The sequence below is a fragment of the Echinops telfairi genome, unplaced genomic scaffold, assembly GCF_000313985.2.
Source record: "Echinops telfairi isolate 266 unplaced genomic scaffold, ASM31398v2 ScPeMD7_7468;HRSCAF=8506_0, whole genome shotgun sequence".
Classification (NCBI taxonomy): Eukaryota; Metazoa; Chordata; class Mammalia; order Afrosoricida; family Tenrecidae; genus Echinops; species Echinops telfairi.
This window is the reverse complement of record NW_022111369.1, coordinates 7,372,324-7,397,281: the sequence shown is the minus strand read 5'-3', so window position 1 is coordinate 7,397,281 and position 24,958 is coordinate 7,372,324. Positions and strand designations below refer to the sequence as shown.

Below are 24,958 nucleotides of genomic sequence, written 5' to 3'. Positions count from 1 at the left end.
GGAATGGAAAGAATGGGCACTTGTACGGACACTTTGAAAGAGAAATAGCAGCAACTGGTGAGCTGGATGAAGGACTCAAGTTTCTGTCCCAAGAAATCTGAAGATCCATGGTATCACAAACAAAATGGTTAGTGAAGAAAATGACTATATTTGACCAGTGGGACAAGTGGAAGTTGGATGGAGTTCTGCTGGAAGCACTCTTGCTGGCAGCTGGGGATACCTGCCAATCAATGCTGGACAAGAGAAAGGATCTGGGTGTCCCAAAAGGGGGAGCCGCAGAGGAAGTGATTACACTGAGGAAACAGCAGAGACTTGAGGATACCAAAGAATCCGGGGCTGGATCATGCAGTTGGAAATATCAAGGCCGAGTGGATTGAACACAGAAGACAATTGAGAGAAATCAAAGTAGGAGATTAGAGAGGTCAAAAAAGTTTTTCAAAAGGGAAGTGGTGTCCTGTAAATGACCCAGGCAAGTGAAGGGTGATGGGTGCCATGAGCTTGACCTTGACATTATTGTAGACGTGTGTGAGAGCAGCTTCAATAGGGTTATGATAACTCACTGTCACTGAGTCACTTTTGACTCATAGCAACCCTCTTGGACAGTGTAAAACTTCCCCGTGGGTTTCCAAGATTGTAACTCTACTGGAGTAGACAGCACTAGGGTTTACCTATGGAAAGATTGGCTGGGATGCGGGATAGGGAAGTCAAACGACATGCTTAATGATTCTTTTCATCAATGGAGGCCTCAAAATGGAAGAGTAGCAGCATTGCAAATACTCCCACTGGGCTTTCCACGTGACAAGTTCTATTCTCAGTGCATAAGGCATGGGGCTTCAAAACATTTGTGGGAAAATTCCATTACCTTTCACTTCCACGTTGCCACACAGCTTTTGAAACCCTCTCATCTGTTTTGAACTGTTTGCAACTCACAAAAATCCTCCAAAGTTGCTACCATTTTAACTAAATTTACAGATGAGAAAAGCAAGGCACAGGGAAGTTGCCAGATCACACACTCGGCAAGCAGGTGGGCAGAGATGTGAACCCAGGCAGCGCTAGCTCCAATCCTACTGGGTGCTCATGGGCTTTGCTAAATACAGCTCTCGCTCCAAGCAAGGAGGCAAAGCTTGGCCACACTGATACAAAGTGTATGCCTGACAACATGTAAGTATGTTTGAAGGTGGAAAGGAAAGAGCTTGCTGAAAGTGGGATATTGAAAAAGCCGGGAACTAAAGCAGATAAACTGGGCAGGGAGAAAGGGATATGATAGAAGGAACAGGGAGAAAGTGGGCTCTGTGCAGTGGAGTTTTTGGAGATCAGAGAGGGTGGAAGCTAATACCATAGCCATTGTTCGTGTCAGGGAGGAGAAGCATCACTTACCTGCAAGGCTTCGTGGAGATTGCCATTGTAGTCTATGATCTCGGTGGCTCCTTGATCCCCCTTTGGACCAGGTGGACCCTACCAAAACCAAAACGAACCAACCAAGGTAAAACGATAGGAATTAGGATAGTATATAGAAGGCGCTGTGGGGAAAAACAAAAACAAAAACCAGAAACAGCAACTTTGGGCTCTTAGATATACATTGCTTCCCTAGAATAAGAATGTTCAAATTTTGTTCTCATTTCAAAAGAGGCATGCCACTTCTCATTTCCCACCTGTAACAGGTTACATCCACATGGCAAATTATTGTTGGTGTCATCTGTATTTATTAAAACAACTCATAATATCTGCCTACTTATCTGTACTCACAGATTTCTTTCTTATACTCAAAAAGGATAGAATGCCACAGTTAGTTAAGCATCGGACTACCAGGCAAAGGGTTGGCAGTTTAAACCTATGAGTCAGAATTACCTTGAAGGCAACCAACAACCCCTTTTTTAAGGGATAAAACTTGGATTTCCCAGCAGGAATCTCCTGCCATCAGTGTAGAACTTCTCCTGTGAGTTTTCAAGACCGGAATCTTTGTAGGAGTAGAAATCCTCAACTTTCTCCTGCGGAGTGGCTGGTGGTTTTGAACTGCTAACCTTGAGGTTAGGATCCCTCTTCATAACCACTGCACCACCAGGACATCTGAGAATCTTATTCAACTAAATAGGGAACAAAAAGGAGACTATATGCACCCTAAGGTGGTGCTGTTGGGTAAGTGTTAGATTACTGAGCCAAGCACTGGGAACCCAATAGCTGCTCTGTGGGAGAAAGAGGAGGCTGTCTGCTCCCATAAAGTTTTACAGCCTCCGAGGTTCTAAGGAGGGTCCCTGTGCGTCTGAACCATCTGGATGGCAGTGGGTTTGATAATTTCCATTACTCAGGCCTTAATGCCCTGCCTGTTTGCTTGTTTTTTAAAAAAAACAAAAACCAGTGCTCTGAATATATGGATTATTTCTTTCTTTGATTAACAGAATTAATTTAAAAATTCTCTTTTAGCTGGATGATGAGAGACTTGCTATTTCTCATGTAGTAGAGAGAAAGTAGATGGTAGGGGTTGAGGCTGGGGAGGAGTCCTTAGAAATTCTTGTCATGAAGCTTATTTTATATGTGAGAATCTCCACATTCATTGCTTCTGGTGAGGACATTTTAAAAAGTAAGGAGACAAAGGTAAGGATAGTAGAAATCTAGCAGCTAGCCTCAAATACTCCTCTCGGATGGGTCTTAGCGTACAGCAGTGGTTCTCAACCTTCCTAATGGCGTGACCCTTTAATACAGTTCCTCATGTTGTGATGACCCCCAAACTATAAAATTATTTTCATTGCTATTTCATAACTGTTATTTTGCTACTGTTATGAATCGGACGACCCCTTTGAAAGGGTTGTTCGACCCTGTGAAAGGGGTCACGACCCACAGGTTGAGAACCACTGGCGTAGAGGCTTTCTGCAAAGCAACACAGGTGCATGCTTTCAAAGACTGGTGGGAGGCAAAGGCTTACATGAAAGGCTCACTTACCCTTGGTCCCAGGGTGCCAGAGTCCCCTTTGTCTCCACGATCACCCTTTACCCATTGAAGAGAAAAAGAAAGAAAAAAAACCTCTAATTAGTGATGAGTCAGCAGGCTAGAAATGTCTCATATCTGAGAATAGATTTATATCCTCCTGCCACAACATTAACATAAACATAAACGTTTGATGTGGAAAAACCACCACCATCAACAACACAACAGCAACAACAACAAAATGGCCAACGCTTCAACAAGATGCCATTTGCAGAGAATTACAGCCTCCATTCCGGATCATAGAGTATCCGGAAACAATGACATACATGGTACTCTCTCCCCACGTGGGAGACCCAAAACAAACAAGTGCCTTCGATGGCTCCTAAGGTAGGATTTCATCTTCCCCACAAAGTCGTGCTGTGGGCATTGTGTGAGGAAACACTGAGGTCAAGAGGCAAAAGAGCAAGGCAAGGGGATGACTGCTCTTTGGGAAGACAAGTATAGATCCATCGGGAAAGGCGGAAATGGACACTCCTCTGGAGAACTAGAAGAGGAAAATCTCCAGCTAGGTCTTCTTCTAACGGCAATGACGGAAGAAACATTAAAAAGCAAACAGACCGTCATTGAATCAACTGTGACTCGTTGTGACTACACGCATGTCAGCGTGAATGGGGCTTTCAATGGCTGATGCTCCAGAGGCAGATGACAAAGGCACCTCTGGGGGGACCTGCGTCTCCAACCTTCCCTTGACCCGCTCAGGATGTTACCCATTTGCATCACCCAAGGGTCCTGCAGGAAATCTTACAGATACTTCAGGCAGCAGGGGCGGGAGTAGACCACACAACCCTAGAGCAGGCTGGTGGGGCTGCAGGCCTGGGGGGAGCACAGTCCAGCTCAAGATGGGGCCATTACCCTAGCTGGAGAGACGCCGGGAAGAGTGGAAATCCCAAACTGCACCTGCCCTGTCCAAGAACATGCACATTGCTCAGAAGGCTAATTCAAAACTTTAGAGAGAAAAAAGAAAGAGCCTTAAGTTGTATAGATCCGAAGGATCTCTTAAAGTACTTTAAATTTCTAGAGCCCATTTTCTTTACGCAATTCAAAAAATGTTTGAAGATCTGTCTGGGTTGATATCCAGAAGCCTGAAAGGAAGACCAGTTAATACAACTATTATTCAAATTTAGGCAGGATGACAAACTGGAAGAGTCTTACTACCTAGTACAGTAAGTCAGAAAATATTGCTACTAGCATTCCAGTTCATACACGCATGAGTTTATGATTACTTTTAAGTGTTTGAACATGCTTCTATGATCAGTCCCCACCCTGTCATTTTGTCATGCCCTAGTGACATGTGTGTTGCTTTGGTGCTGGGACCCATGCCACTCGTGTTTCAAATATCAAAGGGTCCGCCATGGTGGACAGATTTCTTCAGAGCTTCCAGACTAAGACAGACTAGGAAGAAGGAACCAGCACACAGGTTGGAAAATGAGCCACCTCATAAAATCAGTAGAACACGGTCTGACAGAGGGTCGGAAGCTGAATCCCTTAGGGCAGAAGGGGCTGAAAAGACACCTGGGCAAGAGGTGCCTCCCCAAGGCAGCGCAGAGCTGATCTGAATGGTGTGGATGGGGCAAAGCTTTCAGGACCTTCCTTACTAAAGGGGCACAACTCAAAATGAGAAGCAACGGCTGAAAACACTACTACTTATCACCATGGAATCTAAGAAAATGAGAATTGTCAAAAATGAAAAGTTATACATAGGCATAAGTGAGCTGAAACACACTGGTACTTGCCAGTTTGAAAAGGATACTCGTACAGCCCACTGTGCTGGAAATGGCCTACTGAAGAGGGATGGAATCACAGGTGTGGTCAAAAAGACATTTCAAGATCTACCTCACAGTCAAATGCTTTCAGTGATAGGACAAGATCCATAATCCCACCCGGAAGACCAATTAACACACCCTCAACTCACTCACGGACTGCCATCATTGAGTCAATGCCAGCTCTACAGTGACCCTACAGGACAGGGTAGAACTGCTCCTGTGAGTGTCTGAGACTGTGACTCTTTGGGGATTAGAAAGCCCCATCTTTCTGCAGCAACCACTGTAGTCAACGGGGACAAAGCCAAAGAATTCTACCAACTTCCGCCAAGTTTGAAATTGGTCACACATAAGACAACACCATCAAAATGATCAGTAACCAGACTGCAAAAGTTAGAAACCAAGAGGAATGATTACTAGTTTGAAAATATGGTCTTGGTGATGGAAATGAAGTTGGAGACGATACAACAGAGGTTTTGTTTTGTTGTTGTTGTTTAAATGTGTTTTTTTTTTTAAGTTAAAGACCTTCATGGCACAATCTCTTCGTAGCAGAGCCATGTGTTTAGTTATGTCAGTTACAACACAATGACAACCATCAATCAATGGGAGGGGGGAAACAAACATTCTTCAGACTTCAACCTAAAATAAAAGGTTGGGGGGTACTTCAAACTTAAAACCCACAAAACCTTTCAGAGCTCATCGCCAACACAATGCTCTCATATTGGCATCACACTTCCTGCCATCTATTTAGACATGGGGAGTGCTGAGAAGACTAACTCTTCATAGGAGTAGAAAGCCCCCTTTCTCCTGTGGAGTGGAGTGGCTGGTGGTTTTGAACTGCTGACTTTTCAGTTAAGCAGCCAAACTCATAACCACTATCCCAGCAAGGCTCCTCAACTTCCCTAATGTTCTTGCTGCTGGGTGCCATCAAGTTGGCTCCAACCCACGTGACCCTGCATGAAACAGAAGGAACCACCTGCTGCGCCATCCTCGCCCTTGTTCCCGTGGTGCAGCCACTGTGTCAATCCATCTTGTCCAGCGAGGGCCTTCCTCTTGTTCGACGTCCCTCTACTTTACCAAGTGTGATGTCATTCTCCAGGGACCAGTCTGTCCTGATAACGTGTCCAAGGTACACGAGACAAAGTGCTCTGAGGAGCATTTCTGGCCGTACTTTTCCCCACACAGATCGGGTTGTTCTTTTGGTGGTCCGTGGGGATTCTTAATACTCTTCTCCAGCCTTCCATTCTCCAGTCTACCCCAGACGCACTGACTTCCCTGGACCTGAGCAGGGGGCCCCCAGCACCTAAATGGAGCTGTTGATCGGGACAGAAGATCCCATGGAAAAGGCCAGATACCATGAAGTTTTGCAAGACCAACAATTTCATTCACATATATGTACTCAGCAACATAAACAGCAACCACACACATGGGCCTCATTAGATGGGATACACAGGAATCAAATTCATCACATCTGTTGGAAGAGATGATAGAGAAGCCGAAACAAAGCCAGGACTGATAACGGGACAGATCATCGATTGCTCATATGCAAGTGAAAGTTGAAACTGAAAACAACTCAATAGAAGCCAAAGTATAGCTTTGAGTGTATACCACTTGGATTTAGATAAGGTGACCAGATTTAAAGCGGGACACCATTGACCGGTGTGTGTGTGTGTGTGTGTGTGTGTGTGTGTGTGTGTGTTCTTGATTAAAAATTTGGTCTATATGGACCAAATAGACTGTTCCCTAGCTTGTTGTGCATTCTTTCCAAAAATCAGGACTTTTTTAAAACGCCAAAAATCAGGACTGTCCTGCCAAAAGCGGGACATCTGGTCACCTTAATTTAGAGACTATCTTAAGAATTGATTTCAGACATTGACTATTAATGACTCGAGACCATGGGAGTTATGGGATGATGTCAAGAACATTGTATCTCAAGAACATAAACTCACTGCCATCGAGTCAATTCCAATTCACAGGAACCCTATGGGACAGAGTAGAATTGCTCCTGTGAATTTCTGAGAATGTGACTGCTTATGGGAGTAGAAAGCCCAACGCATAACCACTACACAATCAGGGCTCCATTCAAAGAATGCTAGCGCTCATTAAAGAGACAAGAAAGAAAAGACCAGAGTGGATGTCATCAGAGATTTTGTAACTTGCTCTTGAATGCAGGGTAGTTAAAGCAAACCAAAGAAATTTAATAAAAGAGCTAAAATATTTGAAATGGTGACTCAAGAAGATGAAGTAAAATATTATAATAAAATGTATAAAGACCTGGAGTCAGAGAACCAAAAGGCAAGAACATGCTCAGTTTATCTCAGGCTGAAAGAATAGAAGAAAATCAAGCCTTGAATTGTAACATTGGAGGAGTCTATGGGCAAATTATTGAGTGATGTGGGAAGCATCAAAAGAAGAGGAGAGGAATACACAGAGTCACTTTACCAAAAATAATTGGTTGAGGTTCAATCATTTCAAGAGATGGCATATGACTAAGAACTGAGGTTAATGAAGAAGGAAATCTAAGCTACATTGAAGACACTGGCGACAAACCAGGCTCCAGGAATTTACAAGATTTCAATGGAAATGTTTCAACAAGCTCATGAAGCACTAGAAGCACTCGCTCCTTTATGCCAAGAAATGTGGAAGACAGTTACCTGGCCAACTGACTGGAAGAGATCCTTTTAATGCATCTTCCAAACACTGGAGATTGAAGATTTTTAAAAACATGGTTGCTGCAATACAGGGAGGGGCCAGAAATTCAAGTTGGATTCAGAAAAGCATGTGGAACAAGGATATCATTGCTGATGCCATAGTTGAAAGAGAATACTAGGAAGATGTGTGCCTATTTTGTATTAATGGTGACATTCAACTATGTGGATCATAACAAACTGTGGTGCAAAGAATGGGAATACCAGAACACTCAATTGTGCTTGTATGGAACCTGTAGTCAAGGTATCAAATAAGGTATTGCACTAGGCAAATTCTCTGCAAAATATTTCTTTTAAGTGTTAAGAGCAAAGATACCACTTTGAGAACCAAAAGCTGCACCTGGCCCAAGGCATGGTATTTGCAATGGCCTCATATGAATAAAGACTCTTATAGGATCAAGGCCTTTAAACAGCTGTGGTGCTGGGAAGATTATTGACTGTACCATGAATTGCCAGAATACTGAACAAATCCGTCTGCAAGAAATCCACCTAGTATTTTCCTTAAAAGTGAGGATGGTGAAACTTGCACTTTGGCCATGCTATCAGGAAAGACCTGGCTCTGGTGAAGGACATCAGGCTTGGCGAAGTTGAAGGTCGGTCAGTGGAAAACAGAAATACCCAGGACAAGGTGGATTGACACAGTGGTTGCAACAACGGCCTCCTATATAAGAAATGTTGTGAGGATGCTGCAGGATGAGCAGTATTTCATGTTAGTGTTCAAAGGCTTGCCAAGAGTTGGACCTGACTCGATGGCACCTAACTGTGATCAGTAGATGGCTGCAGACAAGTTCCCTTGGTAATGTATTTGTCCTAGTCTCATCAGGGTATCTTAAAAGAAAAATAGGTCCAATTCAATGCAGAAAGATTAGCTCAGAAGGTCATAGTGACTGTTTGGGGGGACTTCAAAGAGGCAGTCTTCATAGATTTTCTCAAAGGAAATAGGACAACCAGGGAGGCTTATTAGGAAGATGTTTTCAGAAAATTTCCAGCTGCATTGGTGAGAAAAGGACACGAAACCTACACTGAGGATTATTTTATCTTCGTGCCAATCACCTGCTCATTCTTCAAGGCTAACAAGCGTTGTCCAAGCATAATGTAATTGGGAAATCTTACCCCATACACCCTACCACACTGATTTTTTCCCCCTTAGAGTTCATTCCCCCAAATAAAAAAGCTTTCCAGAAGAAAGCTGATGGTGCCCGGCTATCAAAAAGTATAGCGTCTGGGATCTTAAAGGCTTGAAGGTAATCAAGCGGCCATCAAGCTCAGAGGCAACAAAGCCCACATGAAAGAAGCACACCAGCCTATGCAACCACAAAGTGTTGAAGGGATCAGGTATAAGGCATCATCAGAACAAAAAATATTACCATAGTGAATGATGGGGGGAGTGCGGAGTGGAGATCCAAAGCCCATTAGTAGGCCACTGGAGATCCCCTTGCAGAGGAGTCTCGGGGAGGAGACGAGCCAGTCAGGGTGCGATGTAACAATGATGAAAAATACAACTTTCCTCTAGTTCCTAAATGTTTCCTCCCCGCTCCCACTACCATGACTCGAATTTGACCTTGCAAGTCTGGCTAGACCAGAGGATGTACACTGGTACAGATAGGAATTGAAAATACAGGGAATCCACGGCGGATGAGCCCTATAGGACCAGTGGTGTGAGTGGCAAGACAGGGAGGGTAAAGGGAGAGTGGGTAGGAAAGAGGGAACCAATTACATGGAACTGTGTGTGACCTCCTCCCTGGGGGATGGGCAACAGAAAAGTGGGTGAAGGGAGACATCAGACAGAGCAAGATATGACAAAATAACAATTTATAAACTATCAAGGGTCATGAGGGGAGGGGCGAGGAGGGAGGGGGAAAATGAGGACCTAATGCCGGGGGTTTAAATGGAGAGAAAATGTTTTGAGAATGATGAGGGCAATGAATGTACAAATGCGCTTTACACAATTGATGTGTGTATGGATTGTGGTAAGAGTTGTATGAGCCCCTAATAAAATGATTTTTTTTTAATTAAAAAAAAAAAAGCTTTCCAAAGAAAACGCCAAAGGTGGAGGACATGTTGCTTCACAATGTGATATTTTCATTTACTAAAGGTTTCTGTGAGTTTGTGGTACTACTTAGTGACTTACCTTTGACTTACAAACTGGGCAGAAAACAGCAAAGATAGCAGGGAAAAAGGACTACAATCCTTTATATCCACGTTTATGTTCATAACACAGACCATAACAATTACATTTACTCTGGGATGAAGAATAAACAAATGTTCTTTGCTTTTATCAGTTTTCCATCCATGGTCTCCGTTATTAGTAAGTAACACGATTCGCTAATAATGTATAGGTTATTTGTGGATATTATAAAGGCCATGATAAAAGAATTTGAATAGGTGATCACATTTAAATTCAATGAAAGGTGTCAACTGATTTAAAAGCAAAGTATAATTTGGAGATTTACTACAAAGATTCCCAGGGGATAAAGAGCATGATTCCATAATACATATTTAAATGAAATACAGAACTTTAGCTTTTCCCAAGAAGCAGTGATTTTTATGAAACAGGAAATTAAATTTCTTCTCAAGAATAGTTTGAAATACAAGAACACACAACAACCAAACAAGATGAAACGCACCAATTGTTGTGAGATACCATCATAGGCAAGAAATTCTTACAACGCCCTGGTGTGGAGAATTCAATCTAAAACAGGTTTCTCTGAGAAAGAAGAAACACACACAGCCCTGGATGGTCTCACATTGAAGTGGTTATCCGGTGATGGTACTGACCTTGGACCCCTTTGGGCCTCTAGTTCCTGATTCACCTTGCTTCCCCTATTACAGGAGAATGTGCGGATGAGAAGGAGGAAGGACAGGAGATAAGAACAAAAAAAGAAGTTAGCAGTGACTCAGGATAATGAGGAAAAACGGAAACTCTCTATTTTAATGGCTTCAGTATATGGCTCTCTATATTGTTGGTTACTGTAACGCTGTACATAAGTATTGCCCAAGAGTCACTGGTCCACCCTCTAGCTCCTACATCTGCCTTCCTCCCATGTGATTTCTGAACACCGTCCTCCGAACCATCAGAGGATGGGGAAGGTTGTGTGTGTAATTCTCATTTGTCTCAGCAATGGCTGCCCGCATACATTTCTTTTGTCATCAAAGAGTAAATCATTTCCTGTGTCTTTAGGATGGGTTATAAAAATAAAGTGTTGCCACATTAGTCTGGAGGACGTTTAGATGAATAAAAGATTGAACAGTCAAATAAATCCTCAGCTCTAATATTTTCAAGGTGTTATACACCCTCACGTTGCTGTGGAAACCACAGCATATATCCACAGTTTTCTTGGTAAGTTTAAAAACATACCAAGTGATAAAGTGTTAATACGACAACACGCCTCCTCTAACATTGGATGTGTTATTAAATTTGTTCACCACAGAGCACACAGTAAACTGGAAAAGTTGAATTGTAAAATTGTTTTTGAAAAGAGCCGATTGGTATACATTTCAGTGTGTGTGTGTGTGTGTGTGTGTGTGTGTGTGTGTGTGTGTGTGTGAAAGAGAGAGAGAGAGAGAGAGAGCGAGAGAGCGCGTTTTTGATAGTTTAATACTTATTCTGGAATTTTATTTTAGTTTCATGTTTTAATACAAGTGGCACACATAGCCAGACTGGTGAGTGTTATTGTCCAATGTTGAGAGTGACTGACCTTGGGTCCAGGGATGCCCGGTTCTCCCCGCTCGCCTCTTCCTGGAGGCCCAGCCGCCCCGCGTTCACCCTGTCACAAATTGTACAGCGTGTAAATGCCAACCCCTCACACTCGTTCTCCTAGATAAATCCCCGAGGAAATAAAAGCAATAAAGCAGAAACAAGCTCACTCCCATCAAGTAAGTTTGACTTACGATCTCCCAGGAGGACAGGGTAGAACTGCCTTGACCCCTGTGGATTTTTGAGATGCTAACTCTTTATGGGAGTAGAAAGCTGCATCTTTCGCCAGTGGAGCAGCTGCTGGTTTTGAACTGCTGACCTCACAGTTAGCAGTTCAACTCATGACCACTACTACCAGGGCTCTTACAAAGCAGAAAGTCACTGTTTAGTTACTGTGCACCCAGGACTGTACAAATATCATAGCATGCATGAATCTTGTTTAATAATCAAAACACCTGTAGGAGGTGAGCATTCTCACCCATTGTAGAGGTAAGGAAATGCTTTGGAAAATGCCTGTCAGGTGTATGTTGGTCTAAAGCAGGGCCTTTAAAGGAAGTTGGGAAAGGCATCACCAAGTTAGGAAGAACATATATTTTCATTCCACAGCCATTTTCAAGAGCACTGCTGGGAAGATGTGTGGCAAAATGGCTAAACCACAGGGTTTGTCTTCTGACCTCCTAGATTTTATTTCTGGTTCTGCTATTTACCAGTGCTGTGTCTGAGGCAAATAAGTTAGATTCTGTAAGCTTTCGATTCCTCTGTAATGTGAAGAACATTAGAGTACTGTTCGCATAACCAACATGGAGTGCTTAGAGTGGGGAAAGGCATCTAGGGAGTACACCTTTGTTACACTCATGACTTTCTTACTTGGGGCTTCCTTCCAAGAGCTCGTGATCTAGTCAGACGAGAGCCAATAGAAATAAAATAGCTAGGAATCGGGGAGCTATGCAAGGCTTTGTGTGAGAGAAGGTCCTAGACGAACCACACGGAGCTAAGACCGGATCCGTGTCCTAAAGGATAACAGACGCGTGCTGCTGAGGGGTCTTGGACTCATGGGGCCCCCATGTATGTCTGAACAGAACTGGACACCCTGGCTAGGGTTTTCAATGGCTGCCCTTCTTAAGCAGGTGGCCAGGGCTTTGTTTTGAGTATATCTGGGTGGACTCCAATCTCCAACCTCCGGTCAACAGCCAAACCCATGAGCCACTTGCATCACCCAGGGACTCTCTTGAAGGACGGGTAGGGTTTGTTTTGTATTATTGCTGGTGAGGCCAGGGGCTGCACAGACAGCCTGGAAGCATTATCCTACTTAATCCTCAGGGCAAAGGAGGTAAGTGTCTTTCGCCCTATCTTTCAGGCATATTGAGGTTGAAAGAGGTTAAGTAATTCCTCCAAAGTCACAAACCTTTTAAAGTGGGAGAGCTGTGTTTTAAGACAGATTAATTCAATATTCCATTTTTGAATACATATTTGAATACGCAAATCTTTGATACTCTGATTCATATGAATTTCTAGTGGGGAGTTGTTAGGTCAAGAGTCTGAGTGTTCTCAAAGCTTGCCTCGTGACATCTTGATGCCTCACCACAGAAGTGCCTGGCTTCTTGCATGACGGGTAAAGCGACAGTACCTGCACAGCATTGGAAAAGTCCCCTTTGACAAGGAGTGCAAGGCCATTCCTCTTGACTGTCCTTCCCAGAATACTAAACAGTAGGCTTTTCGGATTCAAGTGGTCAGGATCAACCCATTTCCGTTCACTAACACCAAGGATACTGATCTTCATGTATTCTGTTTCACTTTTAATGACTTCCAATATTCCTAGATGTATACTTTGTTCAGTCCAAGATCCACTCCTCAGTAGCTTTTTTGGTAGCTGTTTCTTTTCATGTTGAGTTGTGCCCCATCGCCAAATGAATGTCCCCAAGGCTTTACTCCCACGGGCTTTGTTCCATCGGCGCCATGAGGGTTGACTCTACTTTGAGAAGGCAGCTCTTCCTCGGGCATGTGTTGAGTGACCTGAGGGACTCATCTTCTGGAAGGATCTCTGACAACGTCTGCCTCTATTCAGCAGGCCGTCAGGACCTGACGAAGTGCTCGTGCTATCTCTAAGGTTTTCAGCAGCTAACTCCTCCAAAGTGGACAGCCTGTGTCTTCTTCACACTCTGGTCTGAGTCTGGAGCTCTGCTGAAGCCTGTCTGCTTCGGGCGACACTGCGGGTTCGTAAAATACCAGTGACACAGCCAACATCGTCACAGCACACACAAGCCATGACGGACAAGTGGTGGAGACACACCTGTATATTTGTGTGTGTGTGTCTATACATATCTGTGTATGTATTTGCTGAATTCATGAAATCATTCAAAACATCCTAAAATACTTCTTCTGAAGTTCCACTCTCTTCGACTGTTCTAGGTCTAGTTCCGGGCTCTATTAGTCAAGGAAGATGCAGCAATGCATAAAACATTTTTTCCCAGCCCATATGAGCTCTCATTGGCTGGGTGTGTATGTGTGTGTGTATGTATATATATATATATGTGTATGTGTGTAGAGGCAGAATGGGCTCAATGGCAGTTGGATTTGATTACAGACTCAGACTGCCTACACAACTGAAGTGTTGGCTCAAACAGTTTCTTGGATAATCATGGTCTTTCCATCAGAGTATTAAATTCATCATGTATAGGCAATTCACCTGAAAGTTAACTTCTAACTATTACTAATGAAACAAATTTCCCATTCTTCTCTCTTTTCAAGGACGTAAAAGGCACGGTGCATTCTTTATGTTTAATTGAGGAGGGGGTTAGTGTAGTGTGTGTTATTAAAGTATCTAGTCGGTGAAGCTGTGGAGGAGGTTTCTTGTGGATTCATTTGAAATTGCCGCATGGCTTAAAACCAAACAAAGGAAATCGATTTAGGGATGAGCTCGGCCCTCTATTCCTGTGTTCTTTCTATTTCTGCTCGCTTAGCAAACTAGATGGCCATCACCATTTCCAAGTCTTGGTCAAAGCAGGTTCTCTCTGCCACTGTCCACGGCCCTGCACTGTCTTGGTTTACCTGGCTCTGTGGCTACACATGGAATACAACCGTTTCCACAGGAATAGGGCTGCCCGTCACTTTTGCTTCCCCTTTTGTTTCTGATTTTCATTCCAGGAAGCACATTTCTTGTGTGAATACCTTCAAACTGAAGGAGACACACTCCTCCTGTTTTGTTTATAAGCCTGATGGCTCATTCTGAGCATTGGTGTCCCTAGGGTTCCTCTCACCAGTGTGACAATTCGGGGTGTCCCTGCAGCTCGCCCCATGGCCTCCTCCCACACCAGACTACAGAGTCTACAGTAATGTCTATTATCCTAGTTTAATCCATGATAAACAGTGTCAATGATGTAAATGTATTATTACTCAGATTATATGAATACCGGGGCCCTGGTGGCATCTAAGCACCTAGTCTGCTAATGGTGAGGTCAACAGTTGGAAACCACCAGCCGCTCAGCTGGAGAAAGACGAGGCTTTCAACTCTCTTAAAGAGTTCCAGCCTTGGAAACACACAGGGCACTTCTACCCTGCCCTGGAAGGTTGCTATGAGTCAGAATGAGCTCGAGAGCATTGCATTTGGTTTTAGTTTTTTCCTTTAATTACTACTTACAGCTAACAAAAAGTTATGAATATAAGTCCATAAGTGCTAATTACCAAAGTACTGTAGCTAAAACAGCAGAAACTGTGACAGTAATGAGCAACTCTAACTCCACAGCAGCAATGAGAACAGCAGTGCGTGTTTACGGCACCTGCAGCTGAAACCACATGGTTCACAGCAGTAGGATAACTGCGTAATAATGACAGCTCCGACCAGCACAGAGAAGTTACAAAAAGTAAATGAGCATAGAGTATTAGCTGGGCTGGGCCTGGGAAAAATGTTTTTGCTGTTGTAACCAACTATAGTAGGGCTATTTTCAAAAACAATAACACATTTCTGCTGAAATGTAAAAAAATGTTACAGGCCGTCATTTTGAGGTCACCCCTTCTCTCCCGCCACCCCCAGGCGATGCCCCTGCGTAAGTGAAAGAGAAAGGGCTTCTAAACAGCAATTATGTGTAAGTTGACCAAGTGTTAGTTCTACCCCCTAGGGCAAAACCTAGTAGCGCTGTGGGTACTTGAACAGAAACGAGGACCCTCTGTTGGGGAGGACCGTGCATGTGCCTTCTCTACCTCTTGGGAAGCATGCCTGCCTGATTCCCGGTGGGTGCAATCCACATCGAGGTCACGACTCCGATGGGTTTAGAAATGAAAGGCTGTGGTTTCCTCTCCTGTTGCCCATCCTTTACTCATGAGTCTGTCACGAGTGAAGCGCTAACTTTTAGATCTTGCTGGGCAGATAAACAGAGAATAGAGGCCTGCCCTGCTGGCAACATTGTTTACTGATGGATTGATTTTACACATGGTGGCATAGAGACTGTGCTTTTAGGGGCCCTTAAAGGATGGCCAAGTAGAGGCTCCTGAGAAGGTTTTCACGATGGAGTTGTTCTGCAGACTATTTGGGGTGCACTATATGGCATCAGTATTCACCTTTGAAATTGAGGGCATGACGGGGAATAGTCATCATGCTTGATTTACAATTACATCCTACAAGCAAAGATGAGGCGCAGGAGTTACGTGTTGCTGGTGCTCTCTGCTCTTCAGAAGGCCGCCACGTTCCCGCACGTGCCTCTTACCGGCGTAAGGGAGACATGGGAGATGACTGGAACGTGTCATGCATTCTACCATTCTGTCATTTGGACTTAGACTTTGTGGAATTAACGTCCCATCACTCTACTTGACATGACATCCCCATTTAGAAGTGTTAGAAACAGGAGGAAGAGGCTGCCTTACTTTTCTATAAGGCAAAGATATCTGGCCATCTATATCATGAGGTCGACCCATCTTACCTTAAGCTGAGATGAGAAATTCAGAAAGAAGTTCCATAAAGACAGAAAGGGGAAAACACTCCACCTACCTTTGTTCCCGGCAGTCCTGGTAAGCCTGGTTCCCCTTGAGGACCAATGAAGCCTGGTTCTCCCTTTGGAAAAGAGGAATACACAAGATTGGTATGCATCTGGCAGCAAATAGTAAAGTTAAACTGACATCTTCCCTTTGCAAGGATTTCCTTCCGTTGGTCACATAGAGTGTTCTTAATGAGATCCAACTAATGATCATGAAATAAATTAGAATTGACCTTGATCGATGAAAATATTACAAGCTAAGCTTTCAAGAAACTTTAGATGGGACAGTAAGAGTGATCAAGAAATCAGACAAAGGTTTTAAAATGTCTTTTCTCATCTGTGGTCCAGTGCTTCTTGCCATTTACCAAATTAGCATCCATTATCTATAAAGGGCGATAGTCCTGAATGATGCCAGTCTCCAGGTATACCAGTCCGTGTCTAATCCTCACCCCTTGAGTGTGGACTGGACTTAGAGACTCACTTCCATGACAGAAGGTGGTCGACGTAGTGGGGTATCACTTCTAAGATTAAGTTGTGAAAAGACTCTGGCTTCCATCTGGGGCCCCTCACGTATTCTCTGTCGCTTGGTTTCTTGGCTCTGAGGGAAGTGAACTCTCATCCATGAAGAAGGCCTGCTGTGGTACAGAGCTGATACGTTTACTCAGCAGCCAGTGAGGATGGAGGCCAGCAACAGCCACATGAATGACCTTGGAAAAGAACTCCGGTCCAGACTTCACACGAGACCACACCCCAGGCGGACTGCTTGATGGCAGCCCGGAGCGAGAAGCACGCAGTTCAACCATGCTCAGATCCCTGCTCCCCCGAGGCTAACGGGGAATGAACACTTGTTTTAAGCACTGTCATATAACATACTAGGCAGCAATAGGCAGCGAACACAGTGGATATAGTTAGGGAAGAGGGTTTAAGAAATGTTCAGCAGGAGAACAAAGTTTTTCTTTGCCCTCATCTTACCCTCAGCTTTGTGATCCCGAGAAAACCACTGATCATATTTTCTTGAATATCTATGCATTTTATTTTTAAGTGTAAGAACTCAAACCTAAAAGTCTAGTTACTAGCAATTTATAACAGAATTTCCAAACAAACAAAAAATGTAATGATTGGATTCCCACATTTCCTAATGCCTTGCCTCTGACGTTTTCCTTGGGGTGGGGGGAAAGAGGGGGCAGGTGTCCCTGTTGTTAGATGCAGCACATTCCCCCTGCAGGCAGGGATTTCAGCCCTTGTTGATGATGCTTGAGCAGGAAGATATTTTACAAAATGTGTCCAAATGCCATCACACATTTTTCAAACAATTGGATTAAAAAAATAAGTTATATAACGTCTTGGGTGTGAGGTAGGGAATCGAATGAGGTCACCAACGTAAAAATTCATTACTTGTTAATTGGTATGCTACATTGATACACAGCTCAAACAGACCTATCTGTCACTCTGGTGATCACAGTACAAATTTATGCCAAAAAGTAAAAAGGAAAGGGAATACATTAACGCTTTGGGTTCATTTGCTTGTAAAATTTCTGTAAGTGAATAGTTTCTCCCTCCATACCCATCACAGAGCACAGACTCTGAACAAATAATTTTGGGAGGGATCTCTTCATGGTCTAAAATGAAAATTGAACTATATGCATAGACGTCAGGGATAACCATTTCATGTCTAATAAAATATTTAAATGAATATTTCATTAAAAATAAGGAAGACATTCAAATAGTCTCACTCAAATAACTCACTGCCCTGACGTTGCTTCCGACTCATAGTGACGCTATAGCACGGTGGCTCTGCCCCTATGGTTTCTGAGACTAACTCTTCACTGGAGTAGAAAGCCTCATCGTTCTGCGGCAGAGTGGGTGGTGATTTCGAACTGCCACTCTTTGGTTAGAAGTCCAAAAGGTAACCGCTATTCCACGAATACATATATATTCTCTCCCCAAGCTCTAGAAAAAATCTGTATTAAAGCCAATGTGTATTATTAGTAGTGACTTACTATCATGAAAATATGATGCAAGTTAATAGGTCGAACATATGCAGGTAGACAAGGCCTCGTGCACACCCCCAAGTAACAATAAAATCATCTGATTGGTTAGCCAGCAAATAGAGGCATAGTAATAAAAGCGGGTGGGGGGCGGGGGACTATAAAAAGCTGAAAACTATTCCTTTTCCACATTAGTGTGTAGTTTATACAAACATAGGGCAGCATGCAGCTTCATAATTTAAAAATAAATAAATGAGACTGATGTCAGTGGCTCGACATAGATTTTTTTCTTTTACAGACAAAGCTCCTACTTTAAATTCCTGCTTATAAGTGGAAAGAATAATTGAGGGATCAATTTTGATTTCAAGAAGACTGATAGTTTGAAATCTATCATGATTTCAACAATACTAATATTAACTCATTTTTAAAAACTTCGAGTATGATTAGTTATGCCTTATCAAGTCTCTCAAAGAAAGCATCAACCGTATCTACATAGTAGACATGGCATATTTCAAGTTGCTCGAGGGCAAACTGCGTTGAACTAAAGAATCACAGGTTTATGTTTATTGCTTCTTTACAAGCATTACATATCCATGCTCTGTCTTAGCAAGTGCTCCAGCCCCAACCCTCCAGACCCCCACCCCCGCCAAAACCAAAACAACAGAAAATGAACTATTGCTATTGCGTCAGATGGATGCATGGTGAACTTCAAACCAGAGAGCTTTCTTGGTTGAATTCTTTATGGCAGCAGATTGCCAGACCTTTCTTTGGCAGGGCCTGTGGTGGCATTCAGACCATCAATCTTTCTGTTAGCTGTGAGAACAAACCATATGTGTCACCCAGGCACCTCCGTGGCAGGAACAGAAGGAAATAATGACTGGGGCCATACAATTCACAGTGCGTGTCCAAGGCTGGCCAATGAGTTCGTGTCGGAAGAGAGGAGGGCCCCCATCTTCGGTTTCTTTTCTTTGCTGCCTCGAGAGACCATACTGGAATAAATAAGCCATGAACGCGGCCTTTGGGGCTGTTTCTTAGCCTCCTAAAAGCATTCTCAAAGTGTGCTGAGGGGATCCCCGACTATTCCAGACACCACTGCAGGATGATTTCGGACCATTGAGAAACTTTCTGGTGAAACTATTTTCCTCAAAAGGTGAGGACAAGGTTTCCTTGATCTCCTTTCATCTCCTTTTTGAGTGTGCAGAGACGGCCATTTGCAGAGTTTGGTGTAGGATCATGCAAGAATATCCACAACGATATGAAAAGGCTAGTAAAATCCTCCTCCCCTGTCTGAGAACACCTGGGAGGGACAAATAGGAGCCACCCAGTTGGGTCCTCACTCTAGGTGGGCTGAGCCATCTCAAGACAGCCCAGAAGAAAGTCCCGGCAATCCACACCCAAATTCAGCACATGAAACTCGGCGGAGCACAGTTCTACTCTGACACACAGGGTCTCCATTTAGAACCATCAGATGGCACCTGGGCTTATTACCGACCTGTCCGAGACTGGCTTCTGTCGCGTTACTTCAATCAAAACAATGAGGACAACAACTTACAGCAGATTGAATGCAGAAGTAGATAGGCACATCCAGCTGCCATAGAGAAACCAAATATGAAAGAGATTTGCAAAAAAATGTGTAACGATGCCGCTCTCACTGCCAAGCTCTTTTTGTTTTGGAAAATTGAGCTATGATTTTTCATGAAGCATGTGATTTTATGAAGGGACTTCAAAAATGTGTGGAAAAATGGAATTCAAAGATAATAAAAATTTCCCAAGAACTTTATCCTCTATGTGTGAACATGCAACTTAAAAGAAATGTTTGTTTTAATTTCCAGTATGGTAACTATCAACAGATGCACTCACATAAGCAAATGCTCTCTTTTGGTTCTTGCTAATTGTTAAGAATGTAAAGGGGTCCATGAGACCAGAATATTTGAGAACTGATGCTGTGTACCAAAGTTCACAATTGTGTTAAAGACTGGCTTTGCAATATGGAGTGTTGAGGTGTCAAGTAATGGGAGATTTTGCTTATTTATAGGGTAGGGTATTCAAGCCTTATTAAAAGATAATTCAAGCAAGGAATTTAGTGCTGTCCCTAATATAAAGTAAGTTTTCAATAAATGTTTGTAATTATCATTGTCCTCATTATATAGGCTAAAGGAGCCATGGCAGCGTAATGGTTATATGTTGGGCTTTGAAACTCATGGTCAGCAGTTCGAAACCACCAGCACTCCTCTGGAGAAAGACTGGGCTTTCTACTCCCATAAACAGTTACAGTCTCGGAATCCCACAGGGAGTGGCTTACGAGTCAGCACTGACTCGATGGCAGTGTGTTTGGTGTTGGTTTTATACAGGCTAATGTTAGGCTAGCTTCAGGATTGTTAGCAGTAATTTTTTAGCTCTCCACAATCTGCTGTTGTGTACTGTGAAGTTGATTCTGACACATAGCCCGCTACAGGGCAGCGTGCAATTGCCTGACAGTTCCAAGCTTATACTCATGATGAGGGCAGATCACCACATCTTTCTCCTGCTGTGTTGTTGGTGAGCGTGAACAGTGGACCTTTTGCTGAGCAGCCCAGTGCTGAACTGCCGTGCAACCAGGGCTCCACCTTCTATGACCTAACTGACGACATGCAGTATGTCTTCTTGTCACTTGCCATTTCCAGAGGGCTGTCCCAAGCCCCTCTTCGAGTTCCTTCAAGAATTAACTCTGTATTTTGTCAGGAGACTATATCATCATGCTTGGTAAAATGCAGGAGCATCCCAGACCCTCGATGAGATAAATGGACACAGTGGTTGCAACAATGGCTCAAACATACCAATGGGCCTGATGGTGTAGTGGGTTCCACACTACAGCGACCCTGTAGGCAGGGCAGCACTGCCCCTGTGGGTTTCTGGGACTATAACTCTTTACAGGAGCAGAGAGCCCTGTTTGTCTCCCACGGAGCAGCTGGTGGCTCTGACCCTCTGACCTGGTGGGTGGCAGCCCAATTCATAACCATTATGCCAAAAAGGGCTAGTGTTGGCTATCATAATTGGGGAAAGTAATTAAAACAGTAAGTAGAATCATTCTGCCATTACAGTGGTATGGTGTGTTCTGAACATATGGCATGCTCTTAAAGAATACTAACTTTTAAACGTTTGACCTATTCATATTCAAAGACCAAAAAAATGTCTAAAAACAATCGGGGAAAGATAGACCTCAACACGTACATCAGGCCACCGATGAATAGCTTACGAATGTATATATATTTAATATTCTAAAGCTAGTTTACATCAGTTTTACTTTCAGATACAGAAGTGTACATTTATATCCAATATTAATGATACTTGAAAAAATATCAATAATATTTCCAACCTTCCCAATAAACTTACTTTGGGAAAACTGACATTTTTTGCGTTCATAAAATAATACCGATCTGTGAGTTAAACAGCTTTAAATTGGCTCTGAAATGTTTCCGGTTCTTCTTTACATCTTCATAAGTTATTCACTGGCACTCTGCTGTGTGTGTGTGTGTGTGTGTGTATGTGTTGTACATTTCCCTACTGTATACATGTTGTTAGGTGCCAATGAGTCAGTTCTGACCTATAGCGACAACCTTAGACACCAAAACAAAACCCTGTCCGGTCCTGTGCCATCCTCACAATTGTCCCTATGCTTCAGCCCACTGTTGTGGCCACAGTGTCCACCCTTCTCATTGAGGGCCTCCTCTTTTTCACTTCCCCTCTACGTTACCACGCACGAGGTCCTTCTCCAGGGACTGGTCTCTCCTGACAACGTGTCCCAAGGATATAAGACGAAGTCTCCCCATCCTTGTCTTTAAGGAGCACTCTGGCCGTACTTCTTCCTACACAGAAGTCCATTCACATTCCACATTTCTCCTCCACCGCGCTATTCACTCACCATCCAAACTCACACAGCAGTTCAGATTTTCAAAAACATACTGGATTGTGCAAGGGATGTCAAAAACGATTATATATTAAAAGAATAACAACATAGCTTGAAAGAATAGTCCTGCCATGCAGCAAAATAGAAATGAGTCCGAGTACTGTGGGATTTGCAGTAATCTCAGTCAAAAGTTCTCAATCTCAAGAAAAACCACTTCTTAAAGATAATGTGATAGGCACCCACAGCACCCAGCACAGTACCCAGGGCCTCTCAGCAGCTAGTCAGAGTAACCAGGAATAGAATGAAGCAGACGGTCCTTGTTTGCTTCTCTTGGGACCAAACTCAAACCCAACCCACTGGCATTGAGTCAGTTCTAGCTCACAGCAACTGGGTTTCTGAAACTGGGTTTCCAGGTTTCTGAAACTGTTGTAGAAGCCTAAAATAATAGACAAAGGGGACTTCACAGAGTTGGTGGAAAAGTGGAATTTGAGACTTTACACGACCTAGGTATGTAGTAGTTGTCACTTTAAATATTTATCATTATTGGTGGTGGAAATAGAAATACATAACCGAACATTTGTCAATGTTATATTTTCTATGTGTGCATGGTAGTGTCATCAGTTGCTAATACCACCTGGACCCATTGCCAAATGGTCTTTCCCCATTAATAGACAGTCTGTAGTTCTTAAGGTCTGAAGCTCTTAAAATGTATTTGGGGCATCACAGTTTTTTATATTCCAATGACTATTTCAACTACAGGCAGTATGAAGAATTAAAAGGTCACTATATTGGGAATTGGGGGTGGGGATAGACTTCAGTCCAGGTTCTGCCATGGTCTTCCTGGAACCCTTGAGAAGTCACCCAGGCCCTCTGGACCTCCTGGATTTCATATGTTACTAAAAGAATAAAGCTGTCCCTAGATGAGAGCTGTAATTATCAAAATGTACTCTTACCAGTAACAATGGCAATAGCTATTAGAAATAATTTGTATGAAGCCCTATCAATTACTGATAGTTGACTTGGGGACGAGGGGAAATGCTAAGTAGATTCACTAAATTATTAGTACAGATTTTAGATAGCATTGAGGAGAAAATAGGGAGGGGAGAAGAGAAGGAGGAAGGGAGCAATAGATGGTGTGGTATTGAAGCACAAATTTAATTACCACAGGGATTAAATCCAGGTTTGAACTATCATTGTTGATTATGCTGTGCTGTTTTCATGACAGCCATACAAAACTACCACGGTCTCACTGATTCTGGAAACATCCAACCAGATAAGATTCCTTAAAAAAAACCCATGAAAAAATTAAATGGTGTAGTAATCTAACTCATAAGCACAGATTATGATTTAACTAAAACCTGGGGAAATGTATCTACAAGACTATTTTAAGACTCCTGCATGCAACCCAAAGTTTTAATTGCTAAAACCAAATGAAAAGCTGGCATCGTATTCTGCTACTCAAGTCACCTGCTAGCGAGTGGTTAAATGACTGTCGGATAACTAGAAATTTCACCTCTGTTGGTGCTATCGTGAAGTCGGGGGTTGACAGATCAAATTCCAAAATGAACTATATAGTCTACTTTTCCAGTCTGGATATTGCACCTGATTTTCTTTTTCTGAGTTGTTCCTTAGGCTAGTCTTATCATGAATTACATAGCCATACCCGTCATCAATGAACCCACAAGCCAAGCCCCATAACAAGACTGTCACATACTTCCCATTGTTGAGCTGGTAGAAAAGATGAATTATCTAATAGCTGTAGCTTGGGCAGCTAAACTAGGGTTCATGCTGGGCAGAAGAAACGCAATTAATTTAAGTAAAACATACACCTACTATGGAACTCTTGTGAACAGCAGCGAGCAGACACATCTAAACATCGGACACGAGTGGCTCATTTGAATGAAAGTTTTAGGCACTCAGGACACATAGAGACGCCGAATCAGGTCTGTGGAGAATGGCTACACAGAAGTGTGTCTTCACATGGCTAATCATGGAAGGCTTGGTGGGTCTCACATCGATTTTCCAACCATAGCCAACCATGTTGGCAGCTACAACTTCCAGTACAAATAGCAGTGAACAGACACACAAAAATATGCTTGTCATCATTGACCCACTGCGACAGAGCCAATTATGACTTACAGTGACTTTGCAGGACAGAATAGAATTATCTCACAGGATTTCCCTGACTGCAAATACTTACAAGAGAAAACAGCCTCATCTACCACCCTCTGAGTGGCTGATGGGTTTGAACCATCAGTCCTTTGATTAGCAGTCGAATGCTGAATCCACTTGCCAACATTCAAAAACCCCCTAAATTCATCACCATCAAGTTGATGCAGTCGATGCCAACTATAATGACCCTACAGGATAGAGTAGAACTGCCCCTGTGGGTTTCCAAGACTGTAACTCTTTCCAGGAGTAGAAAGCCTCTTCTTTCTACCAAGGAGCAGTTTGTGGTTTCGAACTGCTGACTTTGTGGTTAGCAGCCCAAAGGGTAACTATTATGCGACCAGTGCTCCTTTTCTCTACCCTTAGAGGGATGCAAATAAAACAATAAATGTCATCTTATTCTAGAATTAGTAGCAGAGTTAAAAACAAAACAATAACAACAACAAAAGTCAATGCTGGTGAGGGAATAGAGAGATTGGGATCCTCATACACAAGTGGTGGGGCCGTACAATGATGGAAACACTACAGAAAAGGTCATAATACTTCCTTTAAGGGTTGAACATAGAAATAACATATGACACAGCAATTCACTATTGCATGCATCCTAGAGAAACAAGAGTCATGACACAAATAAATATTAAACCCCATGTTCATCGCAGTGTTATTCATAACAGCAAAAGATGGAAGCAACATACATGTCCAGCTATGAAAGAATGGATAAACAAACAACAGAATGATGATGGATCTGTGAAACATCTCCTAACACGGATGAACTTGGGACATTAGGCTGACTGAAACAAT

At 43.0% G+C, this 24,958-nt stretch overlaps 1 protein-coding gene across 8 annotated transcripts in view; it reads right to left on the bottom strand.

Annotated features, from left to right (window-relative positions):
• Nucleotides 1-24,958, bottom strand: part of COL25A1 (collagen type XXV alpha 1 chain) — a 580,731-nt gene that overhangs the window by 56,873 nt on the left and 498,900 nt on the right. For all 8 annotated transcript variants that reach the window (XM_045284160.1, XM_045284159.1, XM_045284163.1 and 5 more), the window contains 5 exons: nucleotides 16,129-16,191; nucleotides 11,149-11,217; nucleotides 10,229-10,273; nucleotides 2,938-2,982; nucleotides 1,378-1,455 (listed from right to left, as the gene is read on the bottom strand). In XM_045284160.1, the coding sequence (XP_045140095.1) occupies nucleotides 1,378-1,455; nucleotides 2,938-2,982; nucleotides 10,229-10,273; nucleotides 11,149-11,217; nucleotides 16,129-16,191 (300 nt within the window). The remainder of the gene's footprint in view (nucleotides 1-1,377; nucleotides 1,456-2,937; nucleotides 2,983-10,228; nucleotides 10,274-11,148; nucleotides 11,218-16,128; nucleotides 16,192-24,958) is intronic.